Source organism: Larus michahellis, chromosome 7 (assembly GCF_964199755.1).
Source record: "Larus michahellis chromosome 7, bLarMic1.1, whole genome shotgun sequence".
Classification (NCBI taxonomy): domain Eukaryota; kingdom Metazoa; phylum Chordata; class Aves; order Charadriiformes; family Laridae; genus Larus; species Larus michahellis.
The window spans coordinates 55,664,864-55,692,240 of NC_133902.1; the positions used below are offsets into that span (position 1 = coordinate 55,664,864).

Genomic DNA, 27,377 nt, shown 5'->3' on the forward strand with positions numbered 1-27,377 from the left:
TTCAACTCGTGTGTCTAATAGCTCTTTAATACTGGCATGTTTTCATTAAAATTATATCCACTGGTAAAGCTAGGAAGAATTACATGGAGATCTGTGTTCTCAAAGACTCTATAATCCATGAAAAGCTGTGCTATCAACTGAGGTTAGCTGCATTAAAAAAAATACCTGTTATTTCAAATGTTATATTACTGTATTCTATGTATGTATATTAAGAACAGTAGGATTAATACTTTTAATGCACTGCAAATGTAAACATTTATTTCGGGCTATAATGCCTGGAGAAATTGCTGGCAGTTACTTTTATTTTAGCTTGAAGAGGGCAAACTAAATCAGGTTTCAGAGAGAAATAATATTATAATAAGCAGCTCCGCTGCACTATGTGCTGGTTTCAGACTGTCTAGACTCCCAGGAGATAACAAAATAACGCTGATAAGTTCTTCTCCATCACCCATATCAGAAAACTCATTAGGATGACATATGACCCGTTGTGAGTGGATTCGATCCTCACATGTGAACACTGGCAAAATATTCCAAGTATCTGGATATTACTTCTGGAAAGTTGTTTTTTTGTTTGTTTGTTTCTTATTTTGTTTTTCTGCTTCCCTGTTAGCCGGGCACAGGCATTGCTCCTATGGCCAAATCTCTGGGCCCTGGCTGTGGGGAGCTGGGAGGATGCTGAGCAGTGAAAAAAAAAATGTGAGCCGGCTAGAAATCACAGAATAGCAATAGGAGGAATGAATAAAATCTCAAGGACTTTAAGTCTTTTTTCCTCCCTGATGAAATTTTGAAACTTCTGTGAGGGTACTAGCTGGGTATTGAAGGTAAGAGCTTAAATTAGTTTTTCCTGAACCAGCTTCTTCATACATAGTCATTAACTTGTGTACTGAATCTGGATACTGAATATCTTAAGTACAATTGCCTATATGAAGTAGGCTTTTTTAGCCTGGGGCCCAATTAAGGATATAATTCCAAACTTCCTGCATAGACCCTTTGCATTATTTAATCATAGTTATTTCATATTTCTTGAGATTTGATAATCGCTCATCAAATTGTTTGTAGTTAATACGCCCCGGTTGCATTACTTTTCTTTCTTTTCCACATCTACCAGCCATTTCAGGTCTCCAAATAAGGCAGTGAGACAAAGGAGAATTTGTCTATGTCAAAGTATTCAATTTTATAGCTGATTTAAATGCAGAGCAATTTGCTGTATGTTGTACAATCAAATAGAGTGGAATTTAACTGCTCTGGAAGTTGCAGGTTTTATGTTGTATCTAAAAAGTCTTCGGCTGTCATCTGAATCAAGGATGACACCCAGTGGCCAGACAACTTCATTCAAAAACAGAAGCACCAAAGACTTTGTTTCTTTGCATCTCAGCACACACATAAGCAGGTAGTTAAATTCCAATCCAGCCGATATCCTTTTGTCATTTAAACTGTCTGAAATAATGTTTTTAAGTCACGGCCAATATTACGCAAGTCACTTTACCCACTGATATAGATTGCTTTAATTTGTCTCATCCTTCATATTTTCTGCAAGCTATTGACTAGGTAGTTATTTTTATACCAAAATAATGTATTGTATTTTAGTATAAAAATGCGTGTTCTGACCATAATTCAGAGAGGCAGACCCAGAAGGTTTGCCAAGTGCCTTTGCCTGTTGCTGACTGAGGCTGGGGCAAAAAGGACTGACTTATGGAAAATTAAACAGCTCGATCCAAAATTTTAAGCCCAGCTACTGCCCACCACCAAAGGCATTTAGGTGTTTTGTTTTAACCTCTATTAATTTCACAAGTATGTTTTCGTCTATGCCAAGTCTTGCTAGCAAGAGCAGCGTAAGCAAACAGGGGCTCGCATTGTAACTGTGCGCGGTGTCAGACGGTTCCCCTCCAGCTTCTCCATCCAGGGCTTGCTCCCTGGACAACGAAACGCTTATTCGCTGCTGCTTTCTTTTAAAATGCAACTTGAGAAAGAGTTAGTAATTTATTTAGTAGTCTTACGACCAGGAGCTCGGGCCGTGCTGAAACTGCTTTCTGCTTTGAGCCTGCAGACCGAGGTTGTGGCAGCACAACTGCCGATGTGTGCGACCCAAACCCGCTGTTATTCAGTAATACCACGTCACATCCCAGCAGACAAAAGGCAACGCCAGTCTTTATGGGTGTGCAAGCTTCCCACAAGAGTTTTAAAAGCTGGTAATTCACCAACCTGGAAAAAAAGATTTATGCCCAAGGGCAAAGTTTGATCCTTAGGTCTCACAGAAGGTTGGAAGATGGAGGCTACGGACAATACAGAGTTGTATGTCCCCTTGTTTTGTGTCACTGCAAACACCGTCCCACACTCTCTGGCTTAGCTAGGGGTAGTTCTCTAATTCACTGCAAGGGCCATGGGTCTAGAAGTTACATGTTGTAACCATCCTAATTAACACCTGGACCGAGCCTCTTGGGTAGTCCTTTGCTAGTCCTCTATCTTTCTTCTTCGGGCAGTAAAACTGAATCAGTCTGACATATATGGGTCTAATATATCCCTGTTCTCTCATGATCTCACCTCCTTTGAAGTCTCTTTTAATACTTGAATAGCTTTTTTAATACCTGCTCCATATATCTCAATGCAATATATTCTTGGCTAATTGTGCTAGAGTGGTTTCTCTATGGAAGGTTGCAAATAAAAAAAGGCCTGGACGGAGCAGAGCTATGAAAGACTATAGAAACTGTTTGGTCAATGCAGACTGACCCTGTGCCACCAGGTTTCCACATAAATGCATTTATTTTGTGGAGGGGAGGTTTCCAAGACACAGAAAGAATTAAGGTGACCTACTAATATTGAAATTTTGCTTGACTAGCTTGTTGGGCTCCACAGAAGTTTTGTGTTTTGTTTTTATTTTTCTTTCTTTTTTCTTCCCCTGTGTCTCAATTTCTCCGTTTAGAAAAAGAAGGATAACTAAAAATCTACCACGCGAGTTAGCTTACGATGAAATGTGAATGTTTGTGAGCACCTGGGGTAGAAGGTACAGAAGTCGGGTGTTCACAGCAGAGTACCTGCAGCTGTAAATGTGCAGTGAGTGCAGCTCTGCTGTCAGCTGGCATAAGGGACAGGAGGGGACAAACGCGCCGAGTCCTGAGATAGGGGAAGGAAAAAAAAAAAGTCCTAGTCAAATCCCTGTAAGAAAAATTAAGGCACAATTTAAAAAGATGAAAGGGAAATAAATGTATGTAAAGCAGCCAGGAGAATAATAATAAGCCTTGGCAGAGGATTAAATGAAAATTGTACACAGTCTAGTGTTTAAAATGAAAGGATTTATCAAGACTTAACTTTAGCCCAGGCTGGCAGCAGGTAGTTTAAAAATAAAAAGTTTGTGTGATGTGAAGAAATGCTGTATGTGCAGGAAGCAACTGATGTCCAAAAAGCATGTCGGCTTTTACTATAGGATTTAAAAAAAAAAAAAAGTATCAAAGAAGAAGAAACCAAAAGGTAACTATTTCGTACTAGCTTTGAGAAACACAAGTTATATTCAGACAATTTATTCATAGACAGACCTGAGATATCAACCCTTTCTGTTAGATCACTTTCCTTTTTGGTGTCTTGATTCCAGTGAAAATGCCAGAGCACAAATAGCTTCTTGCTGTTTTGTTACAGGGATCTGCACAGCCTTTTGGTATGTGAACTTTTACCCTGGCATGCGAGAAACAATAATATGCTATTCCAGCTCCATACATCTCCCGCTTCCTATTTTTCCCAGGTGCTCTGTGTCCCCACCCTACTCCAGTACAGGCCCTCTCTGCCCAGTTAACTTTGTTTTGCAAGAGGTTGCTCAATCCTTTCCAGGGTTGGTAGCTCCAGCTGAGTTTTTCTCTACTTATTTTCTTGATCTATGAGGAGATACCACATTATTCCTTGTTGAATTGGAGCCACGTAATCCCCAAACTAAATAGCTGAAGCTCCGCTGAAAGCGCTGAAAATAAAGTGGCTTTGGAGCAATGTGAGTTGGGAGCAAAGGACGGTCATAAAAAGATTGGGAAGGTTGTTTTATATCTACTTGATTGGAAAGAACGTAAGCAGTTCTTGTTTAAAACGCTTCTAGGAATAATAGACTAAGATGGTCCAAGTCTCACTTGACCCTTGGAGTCTATCAGCTCTGAGTATCTCCGCGCTACCAAAAGTTTTAGCAGAAGAGAGCACCCTGGCTCGGCCAAGGAGAGGATCTGGAGAAGCAGTGTAGAGACTTCCAGGGAGCTGCACTGGTGGAAAGTCAGTGCTCACGGAGGAAGCGTATGTGCTACTGTTTGCAGAAGGGCCTGTCACTGGTCCTAGTGGACTCAAATTGTGGACTGACGTATGGATAAACTATTCGTGGAGTGCAACACGTGTCCCCTCAGTGCATAAAGTATCCCGTACTAAGGTAGAAATGAACTGTTTCTTTGCCAAGGAGATGAGGACACTTTAGATCCTTGGGCTAATTTAGAAACCAAAAGTTAAAACCTCCCTTGGGAAGAGACTGTTTAGGAATAAAGGCCTCAGCTAATTAGGCTTAATTGCGTTGTCTTGGGACAAGTGATTTATTAGGCCAATCTAGACCCATGATGGGCCTGCAGGGGTGTGTTCTCGGATTCACCAACTGAATGGCAAATATCCAAGAGCATTTTTTAACTTTGGAGTGAGTCTGGGAGAAAAAAAAAGAGAGTGGTTAATGTGCATTCACATCATCTATTCCCATTCTCGTTTCTTCATCTCTGTACTTCAGCCTTTTATGCGGCTCCCATGATTTGTCTCCTTGTTCTCTGTCATGCATTTTTCTCCCTCTATTCCTTCAAATCCTCCCTTGTAATTAAGCTTTATCTTCAAGCAATCTTGCTGCTTTTCTCATTACAAATAACCTTCTCATTCTTTCCTCCCCAAAGGTTTTCCCCCATGTTTTGTCATCTTTGCCCTGGTGGGATTTTAAGGTCTTTGAGAGAGGAGCCGTATGTCTACTTGTAAACTGGTGGGACTGCGTATGGGTAAATGTGCTGTATATCAAGTCTGCGTCACCTGTTGGATAGTTGGAGTGAGTGTGAAAGTAATGTGCTGTTTTCATTCCCCGTGTGTACTCCCATGCTACCTAGAGACTTAACTCCTAGTTTTGAACACCCCAGCCTTAAAACGGAGCATGTGGAAAACCAGAGACATGGTTCCTGTCAAATTTCTCAAATATATACAGTAGTGTTTTTAAAAAGCATGGTGCTGGACTGATTCCTAATTTTCATGCCTGTTATCAAGGCATCATAATGCTGGGGTAAGCGGAGACAAACAAGTAAACAAAAGCACTTAGCTTCTATGAGTCATATCTTCTCCAAAATAGTATTTATAGCATAGGTGTGTTTGGCTGCGGACATCTGAAGACATCTTGGGTAAAGATTTGGAGGTTTTATGTATATTTAAATCTTTGCCCAACAACTTGCTCTTTCTTTTGTCTAAAACTCCACCAACAATATGAAGAAATATCATTTAAAGCATTATGCTTGTCACAACCTTTTCTAAAAATAGTTTTTATTTTAAGGCTGAGGATGGTCAAATTCTTGCAATAGGTCTTTAATGGTGTTTGTTCTTCAGTCGTCACTCACTAAACTACTGACTTTGTGTTGCATCAGAGCAGATTCAGATTTTTCATGCATCTCTCCTTCTGGACCGTGCTGATGGGACAATACAGTACTTAGTCTGCTCTGCCACGGCCTTTTCCCACTCCCAGCCTCAAAAACGAGAGGGAGGTGGCTTTGTTCCTTATGGATGCAGTTTCCCATCTGCCGCCTCTAGCTTTTCTCATCAGATGGTGTAAGAGACAACTGCTTCAACACATGAAAGGAACCCAACCAGCTTAGCCTGATGGAAAGGTGAGTGTAGCCTGGGGGCAACTCTTGCATCTCCTTTAACTAGCAAGGAAGAGATCCTGGGGCTCTCCTTGGAGTCCGTATGGTTGCTGTGATTTTTTTTTTTCCCCCGCTTCAAAGGACGCGTGTTGTTAGGTGCCTGCTCTTTGTGCCTCAGTTCTCCGCTTTGAGACAGGCAGTTTTGAAAGCACTTGGCTGTGTCTTGATTTTTCCCAATAAGAGAAGGCTGAATGAACTTCCAGGGAGGCAACGCTCAAGCTAGTGTCACACACCTTTAACGAGATGGAGAGAAAATGTTCTTTGCCTGCCTTTTTCATTAATCACAAACAGAGGCATTATCTCCCCTCTTATATTTAATCTGTACATTTCCGTATCCACCTCACAGAACCTTTCTCTCTTAGGGAGGAAAAAGTTTATTTTCAACAAAAAACATCAGGTAAATCTTCTGCCGTTTCCACTAAGAGCTCGCTTACCTCTGTGCAGAAATGTGCTGGAACTAATGCAATTTTGCATTTGGGATTTCCTGCTAGATGTTGACTCACTTTCAGTATTTGATCATTTTTTATTTTTTCTACTTCAGATTCCCACTTTTGGTACTTTCTGTGAAGCTTGCCTTTTAAGATTCTCAATTAAAGCTCTAGTCTACACGTGTCATTTAAAAATGAGATTTGCTCATGCTTTTGTATTAGTTCATTAGCCCACAGTGGGGAACTGTTTCTAATTTTTCCTTATTGAATGTGCTTCGAGATCACGGTATGCCTTGAAATTACTCTAAGCTGAAAGTACCAGCAATAGACATTATGCTGTTGTGCCATTAATACAGTTACCTTTTTTCCCCCTGTTTATGTCTCCTGGAGTATATTCCTGTAATTGTCACTTGCCGGTTCAGGTGGGGTCTCCTGCACTGCATGTCTCCCAGAGCTATTCGTGTCCCTGTCCTGACTGAATACGTCTCTTGGCTTTAGCCGCAGCCCTGGGATCACGCATACAGCTCATATTGTGATTCGTATCACAGCCAGCACCTGATTCAAACCATAAGCATTTTTAAAGGTAATTGGAAGGTCGTTACCCAGGTTAAGGAAATAATTCAGCCTCTTTATTACTTGCAAAGTTGGTTTTCTGTGTGTGTGCACCTGCACCAGAGGGATTTTGTATGGGTTTTCTTTTTTGCTTGGGTTACCTCTCATGTTTTTTCGTTTCTGCTTGTTCATAGGGTTTCTGGTCCTCATACCCCCTCTTTCTCCCAGCTCAACCTTCATATCTCCAGCGTTCAGCCAGGAGAAGATGGTCTCACCAGGGCATACAACTTCATATATTTCTTTTTCCTTGGTCTCCCTTGGTTAAATCTGTTTTATCTTCACCATTGCTGTGGGCAAGCTAGATCATTTATTTTGCTCCCAGCTCCTTTCTTGGTAAGTCCACAGCCTGCTGTCCTTTACTTCTGGCCCATTCCCACACATCTTTGAGTCAGGAGCTTCTTAGAGACATTCATGGCATACTGTCTCTTCTTGCCCACTTGCTTTAAGCCATCCTTCCCCTCACTTTCTGTTTATTTTCACAGCTGTTTGTTGCTGATGGTAAGTTCTTGCTATCACAGTCACTACTCCTCATTTGCCATTGAAGTCATTGGCAGTTCTTGCTGGCAGGTGCCGCTTGCTGCCTCCTACTGCATGGAAATCAGAGGGCAGCTTACAGCAACAGTTTTGGTATGGGACCCAAATCAGTGCTGGCTCATGTGTCTGAAAAGCAGTTTCCAGTGAGCCGCTGGGACGGACACTGCATCCCTCTCTCATCCCCTTTCTTCTCCTAGTTTCTCAGCATCAAATCGGGGAGCTAATCACACCAGTGCAACTCTTTCGGCAAAACTTGTAGGTTCTTTCCGTCCCATGGCATGAAAAACAGCTCCTCAAAGTGAAGAATTCTTTATTAATTTCTTTAGCTGTGTACAGTTTATTGAACAAAAAATGTAATAATTTCCCAACCTCATCTAGTTTTTAGCATCCCTCTGTTTTCGCTGTCAGTTTTTTGACTTGACTTTTTAGCAACCTGTTGTAAGCAAGTGCAGAGATTTGATCAGTGTGTGTTGGTGGTCGGTGGTGCAGACGCAGTTAGCTTGTGACATGAGAATAAGCCCATATAAGCTTAGCTGACGGCTTCTTACCTGCTTCTGCAGTAAGAAGAGCTTGGGGACTCCTGAAAGCAGTCTTGGACCTTGCGTCAAACATTTGACGTACATACATTGGACCTCGTGTCAAATGTTCTTCGTGTCAACCATATTTTAGGGTCCAAAATACTGGTAGTTTATGTGCTGCTGAAAATTAGAGCAACTTACCGCCCTGTAAAGAAAGGTCCCTATGTCACTTTTCTCTCAAGTTCTCTATTGATGGATGAAATTTCAACTTTTTGGGGAGGGACTCTTTAAAATAACTGTGAAAGATGCCTGTTTCTGTTTTCCCTTGATGATTTCATCTCCTAGACTTCAGCTCAATAAACTCTGTCTGAGTTCTTTTCTCCTTGAGTATCACTTAGTGCTGGTAAATGTTTTGTAACACAACTACTGGATTCTGTGCTAACTCTGCTGACACTTAAAACTTTGAATTCAATTAGTTCCAGCCACTGACATTATATTAAAAAAAAAAAATTAAAAAAAAAAAAATCTCATCTAATGTGGATTGCTTCTTGTTTCAGGCAAAGAGCAGAGGTGGTAACTCTTACATTGTAGCTAATAAGGATTCTAGTATGATAAAGGTCTTGCATTAATATTGTGATTACTGTATTCAAAAACAACGAAGGCGCAAGGAAGCGCGGCTTCCCAGATCTTAAAATTTTTATATTATAGTTCAGTCAGGTACATGTATTATTTAGAAATCTATCTAGATATCATCCCCTCAAAGATTCATTCAAGGGACTGAGGATACTGTATAGTTCAGTAAACGCATCATGGTAATCAAAACCATCCAAGTCTCCTTTAAGTCATAATTCACATCTAAAAGTACCTCTAGGAGGGATTGTTGCTTTTGCTTCTTGTTTAATTTAATCTATTTGAAACAGCCTCAGAAAAAAACACTGATTTCTTAAAGAATGTAATATGCTGGGTTTTATCACCATAATATAATTGGGAACTATTCAATACTTTATAAAAATCGCTGAGAACTTTATTAATATCTCTATGAGTAAATTGGCTCCCTGCTTGATTTTTAATTTCTGGTGTTAGGCAGAATATTTGATTTCCCCTTACTAAATGTGCTAACATACTGTTGGCTGTATTCCTCCTTTTCATATATCTGATATTTGGCTAGTGGAAGTGATATATGAGCACTTTGTGATAATAGTTGTTCGTAAACTGATTTAACAGTTTTTAATTCAACTTCATTAGCCTTAGAGGGGTTGTTTTTTGTGAGATCTTTTCCCGGGATTTAATTTGGGCTCCAATTTTGTCTGCCGCTTGATCATACCTTTCTTTTGCCTGATCCTGGTGAATGAAATTATCATCCCTCATCGCGAACGCCTTAGAGGTTTGGCGGAGAGCTCTGTGCGACTCCAAGGGGCCCTGATTGGATTCGCAGCATTGCAGCCATTTCTCTTTCGCGTGCCCCGATCACGGCAACTTGTTTCCTGCTACAAAAGTGAACTCAATCTCCTTTTGTTTTGACCTGGAGGGGTAATACGGAGGGACATGTTGAAATTGGTGTATTCCCACTTGTGTTGAGTCTAAAAGACTAACAAGGAAAAAATCAATTCAAGAAGAGCGTGTGTACCCTCTGTCTTCAAATACCTATCAGCTGTAAATCACCTTGCACTTGATTGACCAAACAGCCTAGGTTTTCACCCAAGAGTCTCTCTAATTGTGGCAACAGTTGCATTAAATTCCCTACCGCAGAGAACAGCGAAGCTCAGGGAGCTGAGAGCTGCCCAGCTACTTTTGGAAAAAAAAAAAAAAAAAGGCATTATTACTCAAATCTAGAGTTTTCTTAATTTCACCTATTGCAGCTGCATAGTTTAGTGTCATTGTTTAGCTTATGAAACTGTTTTTCAGGATTTTGGTCTTTGCTGTTAAAATGTGCTGCTAGGCAGAAAGTGAATTTAGCTGTTTTTTAACCGAGACAAGCCTCAAAATAGAGGAGAAAAATTGTCTCCCTTTAGATGGCTCTCAAAATGCAAGCTACTTAGCAGAAGAAAAATGTCATGCTATTAGCCTCTAATACAATCATATTACTTTGGTCTTTTGACAAAGTAAAGCCTCATTGATATTAAATATGAAAAGTTACTACTTTCACAGTAGCAACTTTTCATAAGGAGTTTTGATTTTTTTTCTACTGAGTTCTAAGGCTGGTCCATTAATAATGTATGACATTGCTCACAAGTCACATCTGCTTAATAATTAGGAAACATTTGTAATGAGTTGAAAAGGGTAAGGAAAGCATCAGAGTATGTACAAGTCCAAAACTACAAAAGTCTGAGGCTAATAATTACCTGGGCTTCAAAAGCTTTTCAAATTCTAACAACCGATCCTACTTAAAATGAACAACGGACATTGCACAGAAGATAATAATGAAAGGAGTCCAATCTTACCATTTGGGATAAAGGATATCTAAATAGATATATAAGGGGGGTGGGGAAGAGGTTTTAAATATAGCTTCTGGCAATCTTGGCAAGGTTTTCTGAAGGAGACAGTGAGACTTGGGTTTCCAAATATCTCTAGACTCTAACAGGGGCTAGCTGCTAACTCCCTTAATCCCTCATGCAAATCCTAGCCCATATATGTATACGGTGAAGTACGCTCCGTAACTGACAGCTTTATAGTATATGAAGAATTTCACCTACACAGGAGGGTTAAAATCTTTGAATTCTGCATTTCAGTGGTGAAACTGGGAGTCACTTTTCAATTATCCTTTGTTTTGATTAAAGAGAGACCCCTAGTCACCACACCAAGTATTATGTGAAATATTTTTCTCCCTTCCAGCGATCCGTCAGCAGGGGAGCCCTGGGTCGGAGCCGGACCTTGCTGTGGGTGCCCAGTATGGATAGGAGAGAGTTGCAGTGGGATAACATTGTCCATCTACTTGGGCTTTTTTTTCAGCACAGCTCTGTAAAACACTATGTGGAATTAAGCAATAGAAATATTGATTTTTATTTCTTTTTTTTTTATTTTTTTTTTCTTGACGTAAGTGCCAGTTAGGTGACATGGACCAAAAAAAATATTACATTTTGAACTCAACAGAAACCTGACACTGGAAACGACTTTTGAGCCCGAGAGGGTAATTTGGGGAAAGGCTGAGAAGAGGGGAAAAAAACCAGCACTATCAGTCGATACCTCCAAATCCCCTTTCCCTGTCTGTATTTCAAAAAATCCAGTGTAAGATACTCCAAGGAAATCTTTTTCTCCATTCTTACATGGTCCTCATTTCTAAGTGTGTGAAAATATTTTAACAAATATATTCTCACAACTCACCAGAGAGTCAGGGCAGTACTGAGCAGCATTTCTAGATATGAGGGCTTCAGGCATGGAAGGACTAAATGACTCATCCGTGATCAGACAAGTCTGCGATAGCAAAGAAAATTGAGACTCCTTCTCAAACTCTAGTCAGTGAGTCAAAGATTTGCTATGTAAAGCGATGAACGGTTTTTCCTGCTTTCTTTGGGGGTGGGGAGTGGTGTCATTCTTCCTATTTATTCAGAATTTTGTCATTGAATCCAAAGAAGCACAATCATGTTCATGTGCTTGCAATAAAATTAACGCGATAAAAATGACATTAGAGCATATAAAAAATTGCAATTATAAAACCGCAATGAAACTGATGCGGAGTGGAATGCAAAGACTGTGCCCCGGCTGTTGAGCCTGGGGATCAGGGCTGTGCTTGGAGCTTGTGGAGAGCTGTTTGTAAATTTGGGGAAGAGTAAGGTGGCTTAGAGGGGGTGATGCAGCTTTTTATATGAGTTTGGCTTCTGGGGTTGACTTTTGTCTGAATGCAGCAGCATTAGGAGATGCTCCTGCTCAGAAGCTGAGTCCTGGCTACTTTTTCTATCTGTATTGTGCTACGTGGAGCCCAGGACACCGAGGGTACGTACTTCAAGGTCTGGAACTAAACTTTCAGTTGAGCTGGAGATTCACAGATGGATGTAAGGGCACGTTAAGGAGTACTTTGGTCTTTAGGAGCTGGCAGTACCATTATTTTTTTCTTAACCCGCCTTTAGAAATGTGAAAGCTGGGCAGAGCTGGACTCTGGTTGTGGCACCATGGCGTGGTACCACCACATTCTCCTAGGCAGCAAGACAATGGTCAAACATGGTCAAATCGCTGCGGCTGAGGTCGGATGTAGCTTGTTCCTAGCTTCAGGCTGGCTCCAGCCTCCGGGATTTCTGTGTTCTTTTGAAGTCTAATTCCTAAGACCTAATGGGTTTTTTATTTAACACATTTCCTGCTAATGGAGTGATATTGGAGACACACTTAACCTCTGCTCTCTAAGCCCCTGTCAAGCTGTACTGTGCCTCTTGGTTGTCTGTTTTAGGTCTTCAAGTTGTTGTGAGCCATAGGCAGAGGGAACGGATGGGCTGTGGATGTGCTCCATTGCATCCTTTCTCCTGCGCGAGGTTGCCTTTGCAGACATAGTCTGAGTTCTCTGTAACAGGCTTTGGGAGCAGGGAGGCGTCTCATTAACTCCTCAGAGCTGCTTCTTACTCATAGCTAGAACAGTAGCATGAAAACTCAAACAAATCTTTGCCAACATCTGGGGTTTTTATGGTGAAAATAAAGTGATGTGTGAACGAGGAGCTTAGCTGCCGCCCAGCAGCTACATCAGCCGCTTTGCGGACACAATCCGCCCCAAAACGGCCTGTTTATGATTTACCTTAACCCACGGTTTCATAAACATAGCATGCTTTGCTGGTATATGCTTCTAATATAGATATAATCTAAGTAATGAATACGAAATTTCTAGATAGCACTGTGACCTGATAACGGAGGGAAGACAAACTGTTCCATGCCCAGCGAAGTGGGCAAATGTAATATAAAGTGTTACGAATTTCGCACTGTATTCCTGTTGTAGCTTTTCAACGTGCTTTCACGTGGACGTAAAAATGTTTTCTCACACAATATAATGACAGGATACTTCCAGCGCATTGCCTTGGGTTGGAAAATTTGGGCCACATTAATAGTATTTCCCTTTTTTTTTTTTTCCCTGTATCACTACTTTTTTTTTTCTTTTTTTTTTTTTCTTTCCAAGAAGGGAAATGAGACCCATGTTGCTTCAGGCTGTAAATTATGAATGAGTAGCATGATCATCTGTAACTTCGAAGCAAAGGTCAAAGGAATTTTTTTCGTATTTTTTTTTTCTGTGTTCTTTAAGTGGATCTTCTTTGATGTTTACACTGCACATACATCATGATCATTATATCCCGCGTTCTTCCATCATTAATGCAACTACAAACGATACGGCTCAAGTTATGAACAACCAGCGCTTCAGTCTAACACAGACAGATAAGAAGGAGGAAAATGAGCTAAATAAAAGTACTTATTGAAGAGATTGTTCCCTGGTGTAAATGCCCTGAAAAGAGAGTAGGACTAAATGAGAAGATACTGCTCCTTTCTGGAGTCATTTTTCCAACCCAGCAAATCTTTGTTCGTTAATTTGTAAAATAAGAGAACATTTTGGGGTAAAAATGAGGAATTTGAAAACCTTTCAGCAATATTTCATATGTGCCTCCTTGCTTCATGAAATCGAGCTGGTAACAGTTTGCTTTAAATTTTAGGTGTCACGTTTTAAAACTACTTCTGTGCATAGACTGGAAAGCTGCAGAACTCCCTGGGAAAGTCTCAGTGCTGTCAAACCACGAGGACACGGTTTTTCTTTGAAGGATAAAATAGCATAATGCGTTACCTGTTTTAAAATTTATTATAGGAGCGGGTTTGTAAAGAACAGGCACACCTCGCGGAAAAAGGCCACAGCCGCTCCGGCGCTAATTTAAACTCTCCTTTTCGGCATGATCGCAATGGATTGAATGTCGGCTTTTGCTGGTGGATGGAGAGATGTTAGCCATAGAGGTGCTGCTGCGGAGCCTTGGGATGCTGTGGGTACCTGGGGCTGGCAGCAGGATGCCATCGGGCACACGCCGCAAGCCGGTTATCACTGGGATAGCCGTTTTAATTAGTGCCATCTTAAAACAAGACAAGTGCTCAGTAAATGGATACATTTACACGTAACGGGCAGTGACCAGTACAACGCTATTCTCAAAGGTTTATAGCGGAACATTTGCAAAATTAGATCCTTTTCTCCCCAGACACAGATTTTTAACACACGTCACAAAATGGGTTTTGTCTGTAATGAAAATGTTCTAACTCTAGAGTCCAGTTACAAACAATTTTAAGGTGTTTTTAACCACAAACACAGCACATAAGGCTTCTCAGAGCCTTTCACGTTATGCATTTTGCAAAGATTAGGGCTTGGGATTCAAAATCAATTTAGATCTCGGTGCCTTTGTTTTTGAAGCAGGAATCGGCAAAATGGTGACTGCATTTCAAACTACTCATCTTGCATGCAGAATAACAACTCTTTAATAAGAAATTTTACTGCAGTATCTTAATGTGCAGCTTTATTGCCTATTATTTTTAGCGAGCATTTACAAAGCCTTATGTTTGGGGTTTAACACCTTAGCTATTTCCCACCATAACAGGTTGAAATTTGGCATAGCAGTGGCAACCTTCATTTCAAAATTTTCACAGAAAATTGTAAACAGCAAATTGCTAATTTGTAAAGATTTTGTTAATTTCCACACTTTGAAGCCTGTCAACTTAAATGTCAAATAATGTGACATCCATATGGACCATTAGATCAATGAGAGTGTAGGACCAGAGCTGCCTCAAAGTGCACATCCTGTAGTGACACCTCTGAAGTTCTTGCACAGCCAAAAAGAAAAAAAAAAGAAGAAAGCCAAAAAGAAAAAAAAAAAAAAAAAGAAGAAAACCAAAAAAAAAAAGGAAAGGCAAATTGTCAAAGCTATGGTGGGAAAGGGCAAGACAGCTAAAACTGTCTTTAAAAAAAAAAAAAATAAAAAAAATCGTGCATTCTGTCATTTTGGAAAAGTTCTGAAATTTCAGTTTCCAAGTTGCAAACGTGGCGCTGCAGCAGAGGTCTGGTTTGAAGCCAGCTTCGGAGTTAGCAAGCTTTGAGCATCCAAACTGCAACCAGAGTGCTCTTCATCAGGCTCTACCCCGCTCATATTCTGCCTGATGTTGATTTTGTCTTTGACGTTAGGATGTGGCCCAAATAGCATATAGTATTGTTTTCTCCTTGGCACACAATAGTCCAAATGTTATATTTCCTATGGATGTTTTTTTCTGTTTAAAGCTTCATGGAATGGGTGCGCCATTGGCATTAGCAGTATGTTGTAGTAACATACAATATTCAGGGTTTATAGTAAAATATTCTCTATATATTATACAGTTCATATTAAATAGCTGGAATATCTTTTATGATCCAAAGCGTCAGTAACTGAGTCACTTGGGCAGAAGCTGCGTTATACTTTATTTGGGGTATATTCATTTTGGCAATGTAATATCTCATTTGAAATGAATATATATTGCACTATTGATTTTCATGGGTCTTAGAATAATAAAAAACACGCAGCAATAAAGAAAAAAGCCTGCTTTTTCTGTATACACTCTGTTTGGATGCAGCTCAGAGCCTTTCATAGAAGTAAACGTAAAACCTATGTTGTTATACAGAAATACGAAGTACTTTATTTTACACCATGGTGTAATGGTATTCATATAACAAGCCTTTAACTCAAATGTGGTCTTAATTCTGCAGAGCTGAGCTCTTTTAAGCATACTGCAAAGAAGCACTCCTGCTTTAGAGAGGGGCAATGCCTTTCTTTTTCCTTGTTTACTTCCAGGAAGGCTGATCTACCATGAGTTTTATTTATAAATTATTTTTTTTTTTGCTATGACAAATTTTGAATACTTGCCAGGCTTCACTCCTAGCAACTCTGCTACCTGGCATAGAGAAAACTGAGCAAAACCGTGGAAGAAATGGTGTGAATTATGTCCAGTCCTGGAGACCACAAACTCCTTCCTGACCTTCGAAGGTGGTGACTTCCTGATATTGTAATTGCAGTGATGTATGGGAAATTTCGAGTAATAGAATCATAGAATCATAGAATTGTTGAGGTTGGAAGGGACCTTTAAGATCATCGAGTCCAACCTTTAGCCTACCCTGACAAGAGCCACTTCTAAACCATGTCCCTAAGTGCCCCATCTACCCTTTTTTTAAACACCTCCAGGGATGGTGAATCCACCACCTCCCTGGGCAGCCTATTCCAATGTTTAATAACCCTTTCAGTGAAAAAATGTCTCCTAATATCTAATCTAAACCTCCCCTGACGTAACTTGAACCCGTTTCCCCTCGTCCTATCACTTGTCACCAGGGAGAAGAGGTCAGCCCCCATATCTCTACAACCTCCTTTCAGGTAGTTGTAGAGGGTGATAAGGTCTCCCCTCAGCCTCCTCTGTTAGTCACCAATAAAGCTTGGATAAATGATTTACAAGGTAATTGATCTTTTCTTTTTTTTTTTTTTCTTTGTTTTTTTCTGGAGGTGATGTAAAAAAAAAGATTTTTTGGATTAAACTGGTTTGGATTTTCTTTTAAAGAAAGACTTTTTAATAATAAGCTCAGTTCAGGAGAAGAAAAGTTTACTCAGAATTCAGATTGCAGTCTCACGGTAAGGAAAAGGCAGTGCTCGCACAGTCCTCCTTCTGAGTCCCTGCTGTCCGTCACCAGCTCCTCTGCTCGGTGAAACCAAGTCGGACTTTATAACACATTTTAGCTTTCAACATTCATTAAACGACTTTAGGGCAGGTTGAGGTTAGGAAAAAAAAAAATAGTGGAAATACTTCTGTTTTTCATTTTGTGAAATTATTTCGGACAAAATGAATATTGTTAGAAATCAATAGTTAATTGAAAGATGTGGTACGTTTTATCATTAGTAGTTAAAGAGAAATTCCCAAATAGTAATATGAAGTTTTTAGTGCTAGCTGTTTATAGAATTTATTGCATTTTTACATCATGGTTAGAAATACAGCGTATTATTAGATGTATATACTTCTTAATCTTACTTACCTATTTCTCAACTCTCAAATCTAAATGAAAAAATACTATACCAAGATTGCTATTAATTTCCTTTCTTTACAAAATCTTAGGCTAATCGGCTGGTGGGGTCACGAATTCAAAACACGATTCCTCATGGAAAACAGTATGTATTTTTACACTTTCAGTTTTACCTTATTTGATGTATTTATACATAACCAGCTTCACTTTTATAGTAGTTTGAGTAGAAAGGATAGAACTTTGCATTTCCTTACTTATGTTAAAGGTTTTAAGCTAAACTCATCCCTAATATGCAATGCAGTGGAGTTAACAAAGTAAAAGTGGGAATAAATTTGGTCTCTGGGCATATGGGTCTGACTGTCTGCTTCTAGATATTTTGCTGAAATACCCTCAAAATGCAGATGTAGAATATGGATGAAAGTTTGAAAGTATGACAGTGAATTAAACACATAAGTCTCCGAGGAGTGAGAATCTGCTGTCGTTCACTTGAGTAATATCTTACTTTAAGATTAGCTCCGCTGGAATTAATGGGAAATTATATAAATGAAGGTAAGGCAATCTGACATAAGTCATGAAATACCACTAATGTTCCAGCATCTCCAAATCCCTCGCACTAGCAAAGGATAAGACAAAACCAAACCTGCTCTGAAATGGCTAAATATTTACTGTCCCGATGTGATGTGAGGAGTCCTTTCCAAATCTAACAGCTAGACTGCTCAGCTCCATTTTAAAGTATGGCAGCGAGAATATCCTGAGGGATCAGGAGAAGAAAGGAGCTTTTTGGTTTGATTGGTTGTTTTGTTTTTAATGCGTTTTTAATTTTCTGTGGCAGCACCTATTGATGTGACTTTGGCTGGAGAACACCTCTCTAATAGCCTCAGTCTGCTCTTTGTTTTCTGACCACATGCACCACGGAAAGCCAGCAGGCGACACAAATTGCCTTGAAATACTGTTAGAAGAAGAAAAATATTGTTTATTCATTTCCATGGGCAGTTTATAGGGGAGAAGTTGGGCAACGATCATTATAAAATTAGCCAGTCTGCTGTGCGTGAAAAGCATTTCCTCCGCAGCATCCTCCTGCTCCGGTGCTGGAGCATGAAATATAAATGGTGACACAGAACTTACAGCGAGGCTTTATAGATTTATTAAATAGATTTTTGTGAAATTTCACAGCCTAAAGTCTATGCAACTTCTCTACGTGGCCTGAAGCTACACTTAGCTGCATATGCAGTCTCCCACGTGTCTCGTCAGCTTAATAAAGTTAAGGAACGTGATTCCCTGCTCACATACCACGGCTCCGCGCGAGCGTGCCTCCGCTGACTTGGATGCCAATGTTAAAAGAGATTCAAGTGTAAAGATGGTTTTAAACAAATTAATCTTGGTGGTTTTAACAAATTAATTGCAGTTCTCTAGTTCCCATGAAGCTGTTAATGAGGTCTTCCGCCAGATAAAACTTGGCTTCTCTCATAGTTAAAAGTAGTAGCTGAGAATAGATTACAATTTCCTTTTAATGACCGATTCCTACAGGCCACATTAGTGAAATATTTTATTGCATGAGGACGGACTTCAAGATAAGGTCCAATCCATTAAAAGGAAGAAATCAAAAAACACTAATATAAGTTATTCATTTTCCAGAATTACAACTAAGTGAAGGAATTAATGGGTTTCGGTTATCGAATCCTCCAATTTTACTGGTCTGTGCTCTGCAAGCTAGTTTAGAGGTAAGTAATTGCTTTACTTTTAGCCTGAATTTAAGAGCATGAAAATGTTAAATGAGCGTTACGCGTAATACTGCTGTCTCACTTAAAAAAATTTGCAGAATAGTTAAAAAACGAAGGGGGAGGGGGAATAAAAAACAACGAAAATAACCCCGCAACTTTGAGAGACCAAGGCCTCTAATAAATATACTCATCCCTTCACTGTTTTCGCAAACTTTGCTGTTGGACCCAGTATACATGAGGTTTGCACCTCCAAGCCTGACCGCCAGCACTGGGTTTGTCCTGGCTTTTGGGGGCTCGGTACAAACAGCAGCTTTTCCCACAGAGGTATTCAGGGCTTGCCTCAGGGCAGCTCAGGCAAAGGATGCCGCTAGACATCGTCCTAGGAAGGAACAACATAACTCTAACAAGTGGCATCCAGAGTTGCTTCTACTTATATTTCCATGGGCAAAACAGACTTAGCTCCTTTGTGAAAGAAAATGGATGCGGCCACTGGGTGTCCTGGAGTCTAAATTGAACTGGTGACTCTGGGAACTCTGCTGTGGTCCCTTTTATTACAAACAGAAAAGGCAGAAGCTGCCTGTGAACGCTTCCGAAGTGGGGAATTTGTGAGTGTGGTGTAGCTCCAGACTGGGTGTTGCTTCATCTTGTCGTTATTTTGTGGCCAAAGGAGCACAGCCCCTCTCTGACCCATCTCTATATGAACCACTGAGATTGCGGCTGTGGGAAGGGCAGTCCTGCCATACAGAGCTAATGTCTTCCTGGCTAGGAAGGGGTGACCCACGTGCTGAAAGCCCTCTGGTCCACCTTGGGAAGCACAATTCATCCCTGTCTGAAGGCATGCAGCTCTTCCCAAAACACCTTGTATCGCGTTGCGTTTCATATCCGGACATAGCAGCATTTCTCTTATGGATGGTCCACCCCTGAAATGCAGGACTCTAGGTCTTTGGGGCTAAAAAGGATGGGTTTACATAGATTTCCCTACTATATGCTACTATATTAAATTTTTTCCTAAGCTGCTTTTCAAGCCTGCCTTGCTTAGCAAGGTTTTGCCATCAGCGTAAATGGGAGAAACGTATTTCTGCTGGCATTCCATTAATGCGAGTGGCATGGCAAAGCTGATGCTGGAACAAAGAGCAATGCCCCTACACTGTATGTCCCTCCTCTTTATTTGCTGAAAAAAACAGTATCTTAAGCAAACAAAGTCAGAAAACTGCCAGTTGTGCTCTCTCCGGCTTCCATGCAATGCTGAAGGACTGCAAAGGGCACAGCAATGCTTCTTGTTCTGCCTGACTATTTATTTTGTTAGTCCAATCTTAAACATCCAGTATATTTTTTTAAACTTTATGTGACCTTCGAGATAAGCTGAAAGCTATTCTGCTATGACCCAGATTGTCAGTGCTCCAGTTTGTGTGGGTTGATGTCATTTAGCCCGCTGCAGGGAGCCTGGAACAATGAGGGCTGAGCCGTTTCCATCGCCTCCCCTTCCCGTGCCTGCATTACCTTTTGGCACAGCCAGGATTTCCCAGTGCTAATTGCTCTAATACAGTGGGAAACAAAACAGTTTTCATGTCTGGCAAGAGATGGCTAGTGAAATTGCATGCCACCTTCACTGGGACACATTAAGCAGAAGGCAGTGTTTCCAATGGAAACAATGAAAACTGCAAGTGTTAATGCATGTTATTCCTCAATAATGCTTAAAGTGACTGTTATGGCGGTAGCTGCTCCCTTTTATGGAAAAAAAGGGAGCGCTCCACAGCCACATTTAAAAGATCTTTTTCAAAAATTTCACCCAGGAGGCCAAATATTCCTTACACAAAGCCTGAGCAAACAGATTTTTGCACGCAGCCGAAGGAGATCCGTCCCTCGTACTGCCGCGAAGCCCAGAGGAATAGGAGGCGGGTCTCCATTTTACCTCCAGTAATGTGCTGAATAGTCATGTGCGCGCTGCCCTTGCCTCTGCGGTGAGGGAAGCACCTCTTGATTTTTGTTGACCTGTGCAAGTAGTGACTGCTGGTGGCCCTGGTCCCTGTCACATGCATTTCCATGAGCGCACTGTCTCCGTGCAAAGCCTGTTTTACAGCAGCCGTAATTTGTTCCACAAACAAAACATAGAATCATCTGGATTGGAAGAGACCTTTAGGATTATTGAGTCCAACCATCGACCAAACACTGCCAAAACCACCACAAAATCATGACCCTCAGCACTACGTGTACCCACCTTTTAAATACCTCCAGGGATGGTGACTCCACCACTTCCCTGGGCAGCCTGTTCCAATACTTGATACCCCTTTGGTTTTGTGCAGTATCTAGTGGCTGTGATAGCATCATGGAATAATACCTGGGATGTTTGACAAAAGAGTGATTTCCCTGTGCTGCTGGAAACCAGACTTTGTTGTATTTTGAGTAGGATTTCTCAGGTACCTCTTTATATGCTCTTCCAGGTTATGATACAAGTAATCTTAAAAGTGTTACTCCTGCAGTGTGGAGAAGTGATTTCTTGAGAGGGATGATCATGGATTTTCATACAGGACCTCCGCCTTGCCCCCTGATTTTGCAGCTGTGGTCAATGGAGGCATAATTGTCCATGAGCAGCAATATGGCATTTATGTGCCAGAATCTGATTCAAAGTGACTATCGGGTACTTGCCTGTCTATATCTTGTCATCTTTCCCTGAAGCTACTTGCATGGGAAGAAGAAAAGGGAGGGTCTGAGGAAGGCAGGGGTGAGTTGTTTCCAGGGTCACTTTTTCCATTATTCTCTGTAACCGAGCCTTTCTGGAGCACAAGCAGAAGCTGTCTTGCCTTCTCCTGCTCCCAAACTCTTCTGCCACATTGTTCATCCTTGTTTGTGTGGAAAAATAGCACTGCCATCTTAAAGCAATCGCTTTTGCACGTCCCATGATGTTCTGAGTTTCTGCAGCTCCCCAGTCCTTGTAGCTGTGTAAGAGCATAAAGCTGCTAAGCCAGAATCAAGTGAATATTTTTTCTTCATGCAGACTAGCAGAGATAGAGCCTGTACAGGACGTCAAGCAGTAAAGTCAATAGATTGGTATAAACTTTGTGTTTTCAAAGACAAGAATTTGTAGATCAGCCGCGATGTTTCAGTTTTGACCCTTGGATTTTATTACTTGGGGTACATACAAGGAAAATCTTGTATGTGATTTTGAGTTTCATGCAGCCCCATTGCATTTGTAGAGAATTTATGGATCCTCTTCAGATATGCAAATGAATGTTCTCTTAGCAAACTGGTTTTGTGTGCAAGTTCATTTATGCAGATATGGATGTGTGTAAAACTTTTTAACAGTACACAGAAATGTCTTTCATTATCTAAAGTAATAACATTACCCTGTGTTTTCAGAAGCCCAATCCTACCATGTTTGCGTATAATGTCTGTCTGATGATTACCACTTGATTCCAATGATAACGTATAGAGAAATACGCTACCCTTTTAGTTTTCCTTACTTTCTTTTTATTTTCTATAGCAATGCATTATCATTCTAATGATTTAAAATCATTGTAGGTTTTTGGTCAAGCCACAATGAAAGCATTGAGAAGGAAATCCGTTCTACTCACCGGTTACTTGGAATACCTGATAAAACATTACTACAATGAGGATAAAACAAATCCAGAGAAGCCCTTTGTAAAAATAATCACGCCATCTCGCATTGAGGAAAGAGGATGCCAACTCACGCTATCTTTTTCCCTTCCAATCAAATCTGTGTTTAAAGAGCTGGAGAAGAGAGGAGTAGCTGTAAGTAAATCAAACTTCAACTTCTTATGCACTGTTTTGCGAACCTATACCGTAACAAAGTAATAATTTTGCTTTTATGCAAATACAATCTCATATAAGGCCAGAAAAGACTGGGAGTGATGAAAACTGCTTACATAGCATCTTCAGTCTTTACTTGTGTAAATGAACAAATAAGTAGGGTTATTTTATAAATTATTTGTTAGTCTGTATATTGCCCTTTCGCTACTGATTTATTTCCAGTAGTTCTGCAAGTAGCACCCAGGAATCACTACTGAGGTTAGAGATGCGCTGTGGGTGCATTATGATGGGAGGCATTACGGATCCGGAGCTGAAAAGACAGGGAAAAAATTAAAAACCCAAATCACTGGAAAAACACAAATATGAATATGTCAGGGCTGTCCAGTGCAACGTACTGCCTCAGTGTGCTTGTCCAGGTCCCCTGCTGTGGGTCCAGGCATGAGGCCAGAGACCACAAAGAGGAGGTCTGTGCCACCCCAGCGTGCTGGCAGTCAGCAGAGCTCGAAGGGTGCTCACCATCCTCAACACCCCCACTCGCACACCTACAGCCCGACGACGGCAAGGAGCTCTGAGCCTCCGCCGGTCCCTTTCCTGATCTGCAAATGGCCAAACCCTTGCTCTTTGTGAGGCATCAAGGTGGAGGGACTAAAAAGCTGTCATTTCCTTGGACACGTCTGTTAGCACTCAGAAAAAAGAGGCCATGGCACTGCCATGTAATGGCACCGTTACTGGTGAGCACTGCTCAAAAAGAATAAAAGCTGAATTTAATGCTATGCATTTGGTGATTTAGAAGTGCTGGGAGGTGAGGCTGATAGCCCAATGCCATATAAATGATATATGGGTTTTATTTCTGCTGGTGACTTGTGTCCCCAAAGGGCAACTCTTCTAGGCTAAATATGCTGCGGTTTTGGTGCTGCCAGCGAATTCCAGGAACTGCTGCTTTTAAGAGGGCACGGGGCCTTACACTGTTGGCTTGTCTTCGCGATGCAGTAATAAGCTTCAAATATGAGAGATTATTCTATTCAGCAAACTGTTCAAATTCACAGAGGGGGGAAGAAAAATACTGCAAGCCCTGCAATATTACTTGTACCTGTAGTACTGGAGCCAGTGCTGTTTAACATAGAGTCGTAGAATTGTTTTTGTTGGAAGAGACCTTTAAGATCACCAAGTCCAAACATTAACCTAGCACTGCCAAGTCCACTACTAAACAATGTCCCTCGGCACTACATCTACACCTCTTCCTAAAAATACCTCCAGGGATGGAGACTCAACCACTTCCCTGGGCAGCCTGTTCCAATGTTTGATAACCCTTTCAGTGAAGAAAATTTTCCTAATATCCGTCCTAAACCTCCCCAGGTGCAACTTGAGGCCATTTCCTCTTGTCCCCTTGCTTATTGCTTGGGAGAAGAGGCCAACTCCCACCTCACTACACCCTCCTTTCAGGTAGTTGTAGGGAGCGATAAGGTCTCCCCTCAGCCTCCTTTTCTCCAGGCTGAACAACCCCAGTTCCTTCAGCCGCTCCTCACGAGACTTGTGCTCTAGACCTTTCACCAGCTTTGTTGCTCTTCTCTGAACACGCTCCAGCCCCTCAATGTCTTTTTTGTAATAAGGGGCCCAAAACTGAACACGGTATTTGAGGTGCAGCCCCACCAGTGCCGAGTACAGGGGGACAATCACTTCCCTAGTCCTGCTGGCCATGCTATTCCTGATACAGGCCAGGATGCTTGTTGGTCTTCTTGGCCACCTGGGCGCACTGCTGGCTTATATTCAGCCAGCAATCAATCAACATCCCCATGTCCTTTTCTGCCAGGCAGCTCTCCATCCACTCTTCCCCAATCCTGTAGCGCTGCATGAGGTTGTTGTGACCCAAGTGCAGGACCCGGCACTTGGCCTTGTTGAACCTCATACAGATGGCCTCGGCCCATTGATCCAGCCTGTCTAGGTCCCTCTGTAGACCCATCCTACCCTCAAGCAGATCAACACTCCTGCCCAACTTGGTGTAATCTGCAAACTCACTGAGGGTGCAGTCGACCCCCTTTGCCAGGTCATTGATATTTAACAGAGCAAGCCTCAGTACTGACCCCTGGGGAACACCACTTGTGACCGGCCACCATCTGGATTTAAATCCATTCACCACCACTCTTTGGGCCCAGACATCCAGCCATTTTTTTACCCAGCGAAGCGTACGCTCATCCAAGCCATAAGTAGACAGTTTCTCCAGGAGAATGCTGTGGGAAACGGTGTTAAAAACTTTACTAAAGTCTAGGTAGACAACATCCACAGCCTTTCGCTTGTCTGCTAGGTGGGCCACCTTGTCATAGAAGGAGATCAAGTTAGTCAAGCAGGGCCTGCCTTTCATAAACCCATGCTGACTGGGATTGATCACCTGGTTGTCCTGAATGTGCTGTGTGATGGCAGTCAAGATGATCTGCTCCGTAAAATTCCTGGGCACCAAAGTCAGACTGACAGGTCTGGAGTTTCCCAGATCTTCTTTGTGGTCCTTCTTGTAGATGGGCATTACATTTGCTACCCTCCAATCAAGTGGGACATTCTTGGTTTGCCAGGACTGCTGATAAATGATGAAAAGTGGCTTGGTGAGCACCTCTGCCAGCTCCCTCAGTACCATTGGGTGGATCCCAAGCAGCCCCATAGACTTGTGCACGTCTAACTGGCATAGTAGCTTGCTAACCATTTCCCCTTGGATTATGGGGGGTTCTTTCTGCTCCCCATCCCTGTTGTCCAGCTCAAGGGTCTGGGTACTCAAAGAGCTGGTCTTACTATTAAAGACTGAGGCAAAGAAGGCACAAGGCACCTCAGCCTTTTCCTCATCCTTGGTCACTACATTTCTCCCTGCATCCAATAAAGGATGGAAATTCTTCTTAGTCCTCTTTTTGTTGTTAATGTATTTATAAAAACATCTTTTATTTCCTTTTAGAGAGTAGCCAGTTGGAGTTTTAGTTGGGCTTTGGCCCTTCTAATTTTCTGCCTGCATAGCCTCATGAAATATTTGTAGTCTTCCTGAGTGGCCTGCCCCTTCTTCCATAGGCCTTAGATTTTCCTTTTCTTCCTGAGTTCCAGCCAAAGCTCTCGGTTTAGACAGGCTGATCTTCTTCCCCACCAGTTCATCTTATGGCACATGGGGATGGCCAGCTCCTGTGCTTTAAAGATTTTCTTCTAGAAGAACGTCCAGCCTTCCTAGACTCCTTTGTTGATGACATGGACAGTGGGATTGAGTGCACCTTCAGCAAGTTTGCCGATGACACCAAGCTGTGTGGTGCAGTCAACATGCCGGAGGGAAGGGATGCCACCCAGAGGGACCTGGCCAGGCTTGAGAGGTGGGGCTGTGCAAACCTCATGAAGTCCAACAAGACGAAGCGCAAGGTCCTGCACGTGGGTTAGGGCAATCCCAAGCACAAATCCAGGTTGGGTGGAGAATGGATCAAGGGAGGTGATTCTGCCCCTCTACTCCACTCTGGTGAGACCCCACCTGCAGTACTGCATCCGCTTTGGAGCCCCCAACATAAGAAGGACATGGACCTATTGGAACGAGTCCAGAGGAGGGCCATGAAGATGATTAGAGGGATGGAGCATCTCTCCTATGAAGGCAGGCTGAGGGAGTTGGGGTTGTTCAGCCTGGAGAAGAGAAGGCTCCAATGAGACCTTATAGTGGCCTTTTAGTACTTAAATGGGGCCTCAGGAAAGCTGGGGAAGGACTCTTTATGAGAAAGTGTAGTGATAGGATGACGGGTAGCCATTTTAAACCAAAAGAGGGGAGATTTAGATTAGATATTAGGAAGAAATTCTTCACTGTGAGGGTGGTCAAACACTGGCCCAGGTTGCCCAGAGAAGCTGTGGCTGCCCCATCCCTGGAGGTGTTCAAGGCCAGGTTGGATGGGGCCTTAAGCAACCTGGTCTAGTGGGAGGTGTCCCTGCCCACGGCAGGGGGTTGGAACTAGATGATCTTTAAGGTCCCTTCCAACTCTAACCATTCTATGAATCTATACTGGCATGATTCTGTTTTGTGATGGCTTTTTTGTCACCTGTGTTTCTCTTCAACTATGGGTTGCTCTAGGTGCTAAGGTAAATTATGGGGATACATAGCTGGTTTGGATGCCCTCAATGGCACTGCTAGAGTCCTGCCCATCCTGAGCCTTGCATCCATTTTTAGGCGACACACCGCTCTCCTCGCTATGCTTTTTACAACAATGGCCCTCACAGTAGTTTCTTAGGAGTCCCAGAATTCTTCTATATGTCTCTTTTTCAGTCCAGTCATTCTTCCTTGCTGTAACTCCATGAAGACAAGGTTGACGTTTAAAAATATAATCTGACAAAGAAATATGAAGTGACCTGAATTTACTAAGGATTCCTTTTCTATTTTGCAGTGTGACATGCGAGAACCAAATGCTCTTCGCGTTGCCCCAGTTCCTCTCTACAATTCTTTCCATGATGTGCACAGATTTATCGAAACCCTGGAATCTGCAATTACATCTTCAAAACAAGCAGCAAACAATACTGCCCTATCTGGTTCTTATTGATGGCTCAGCTGTATCTTTTAATCTATTTCTGACTAAGATGCATTTATCCCGCTGAGTGATTCTTTGCTTCGAGTAGACTGAGCTATATCCCATGCAATTTGCAAAAAAATGACTGTGCTTGAATAGTTATTTACAACAGACATAGTTTTATTAAAGCTCATATTTCCACTCTGCTTTGACTTTGACTTCGTGAATTAGTATGCTTTGTATATTTTAATGGGGCTTTTCTTAAACATTTTATGTAGTTTTATTACATTAGCTTTGAGAAGCATGGAAGAATTGCTATCAACTAGAACAGGAATGGAAAAAAAAATCCCTTCTTTATTATAAAAATGATGCATAATAAAAAGTGGAAAATAGACAAATCACCAACAGTTAAAAGATACAGTCCAA

General features: G+C 41.6%; 1 protein-coding gene across 3 annotated transcripts in view; it reads left to right on the forward strand.

Annotated features, from left to right (window-relative positions):
• The window catches only part of KYNU (kynureninase), a 66,323-nt gene extending 39,154 nt beyond the window's left edge, over window positions 1–27,169 (forward strand). For all 3 annotated transcript variants that reach the window (XM_074595186.1, XM_074595189.1, XM_074595185.1), the window contains 4 exons: window positions 17,053–17,105; window positions 18,596–18,681; window positions 22,201–22,431; window positions 26,832–27,169. In XM_074595186.1, coding sequence (XP_074451287.1) covers window positions 17,053–17,105; window positions 18,596–18,681; window positions 22,201–22,431; window positions 26,832–26,984 — 523 coding nt within the window. In that variant the 3' untranslated portion in view covers window positions 26,985–27,169. The remainder of the gene's footprint in view (window positions 1–17,052; window positions 17,106–18,595; window positions 18,682–22,200; window positions 22,432–26,831) is intronic.
• Window positions 27,170–27,377: the final 208 nt, after the last annotated feature.